General features: G+C 45.9%; 1 protein-coding gene across 1 annotated transcript in view; it reads right to left on the bottom strand.

The window, feature by feature from the left end:
• The window catches only part of MLPH (melanophilin), a 27,502-nt gene that overhangs the window by 22,764 nt on the left and 3,764 nt on the right, over positions 1-974 (bottom strand). Inside the window, 1 exon segment of the mRNA XM_009577846.1 lies at positions 1-114. Coding sequence (XP_009576141.1) covers positions 1-114 — 114 coding nt within the window.

The raw sequence follows: 974 nt of genomic DNA, 5'->3' as shown, positions 1-974 counted from the left end.
AGCAGGAACTTGAAGGGCTGGAGGCAGTGGACGCAGTGGGTTTCGTTGAGGTGGGATTGATTTGTCAGAAACTCTCTCTTGCTGCTTTCCTGGTCGATCTTGCATTTCAGCTCCCTGCAGGAAACATCCCAAAACACAGGAATTTGGTTTTGTTAGCATTTCACTGCAAACTCACACGGGGCAAACCCCGTCATGCTTCCACCATTTCAGGAACGATTTTCTAGCGAAGATCCCGAGTCCTGCTGCTTGTGGAAACAGCTGTAGGGCAAATCTTACAAATAACATATCACGAGTTAAATAAGCTGAACAAAGAAGTGGGCTCCAGATTCCGGGCAGGTTACTATACATTAGGATCTGCCACTGTTAAATTTAAGATTAAACTTGATTGTGCCAAAATCTGTCTCGTTTGCTTCACAAGGTATTGATCATAAATCCCAGGAATCTCAGGAGAGTGGCTCTTCTCGAAGTCTCTGGCTGCATCCCAACCCAACACAATCTTTGAACCTGAAGTCCAGCTGGGAATTAAAAGCTTTCTGGAATTCTCAGTTTAAAAAAAAAAAAAAAAAAAGAAATCTGAGATTAAAAAGGATTAAAAGGGGTTTTGATCTAGTCCTTCAGTGCTAAATTCAGCGGAGACTTTTTTTAAGAGCAGAAGTGATGTGCAACGAGGCTGTTCAGAGGACAGCAGCTGGAGGAGATGCTGACGACGGTCCCGTGAAAGATTGGCCAACACGAGTGCTTTCCAAGAGCACCTTCTGGCAGTCCATCACTACAGGCCTCATTTGCTCTCCAGACCTGGCTGTTAGAGCAGGTCCCCGTGCAGAAAGGTGCCTGTCCGAGGCCGAACCCTCATAGAATCATAAAGGTTGGAAAAGACCTCTAAGATCGAGTCCAACCATCAACCCAACACCACCACGCCCACTAAACCATGTCCCTAAGCGCCTCATCTACACGTCTTTTAAATACTTCCAGGG

Source organism: Fulmarus glacialis, unplaced genomic scaffold, assembly GCF_000690835.1.
Source record: "Fulmarus glacialis isolate BGI_N327 unplaced genomic scaffold, ASM69083v1 scaffold9495, whole genome shotgun sequence".
NCBI lineage: Eukaryota > Metazoa > Chordata > Aves > Procellariiformes > Procellariidae > Fulmarus > Fulmarus glacialis.
This window is presented reverse-complemented; position numbering and strand designations above follow the sequence as displayed.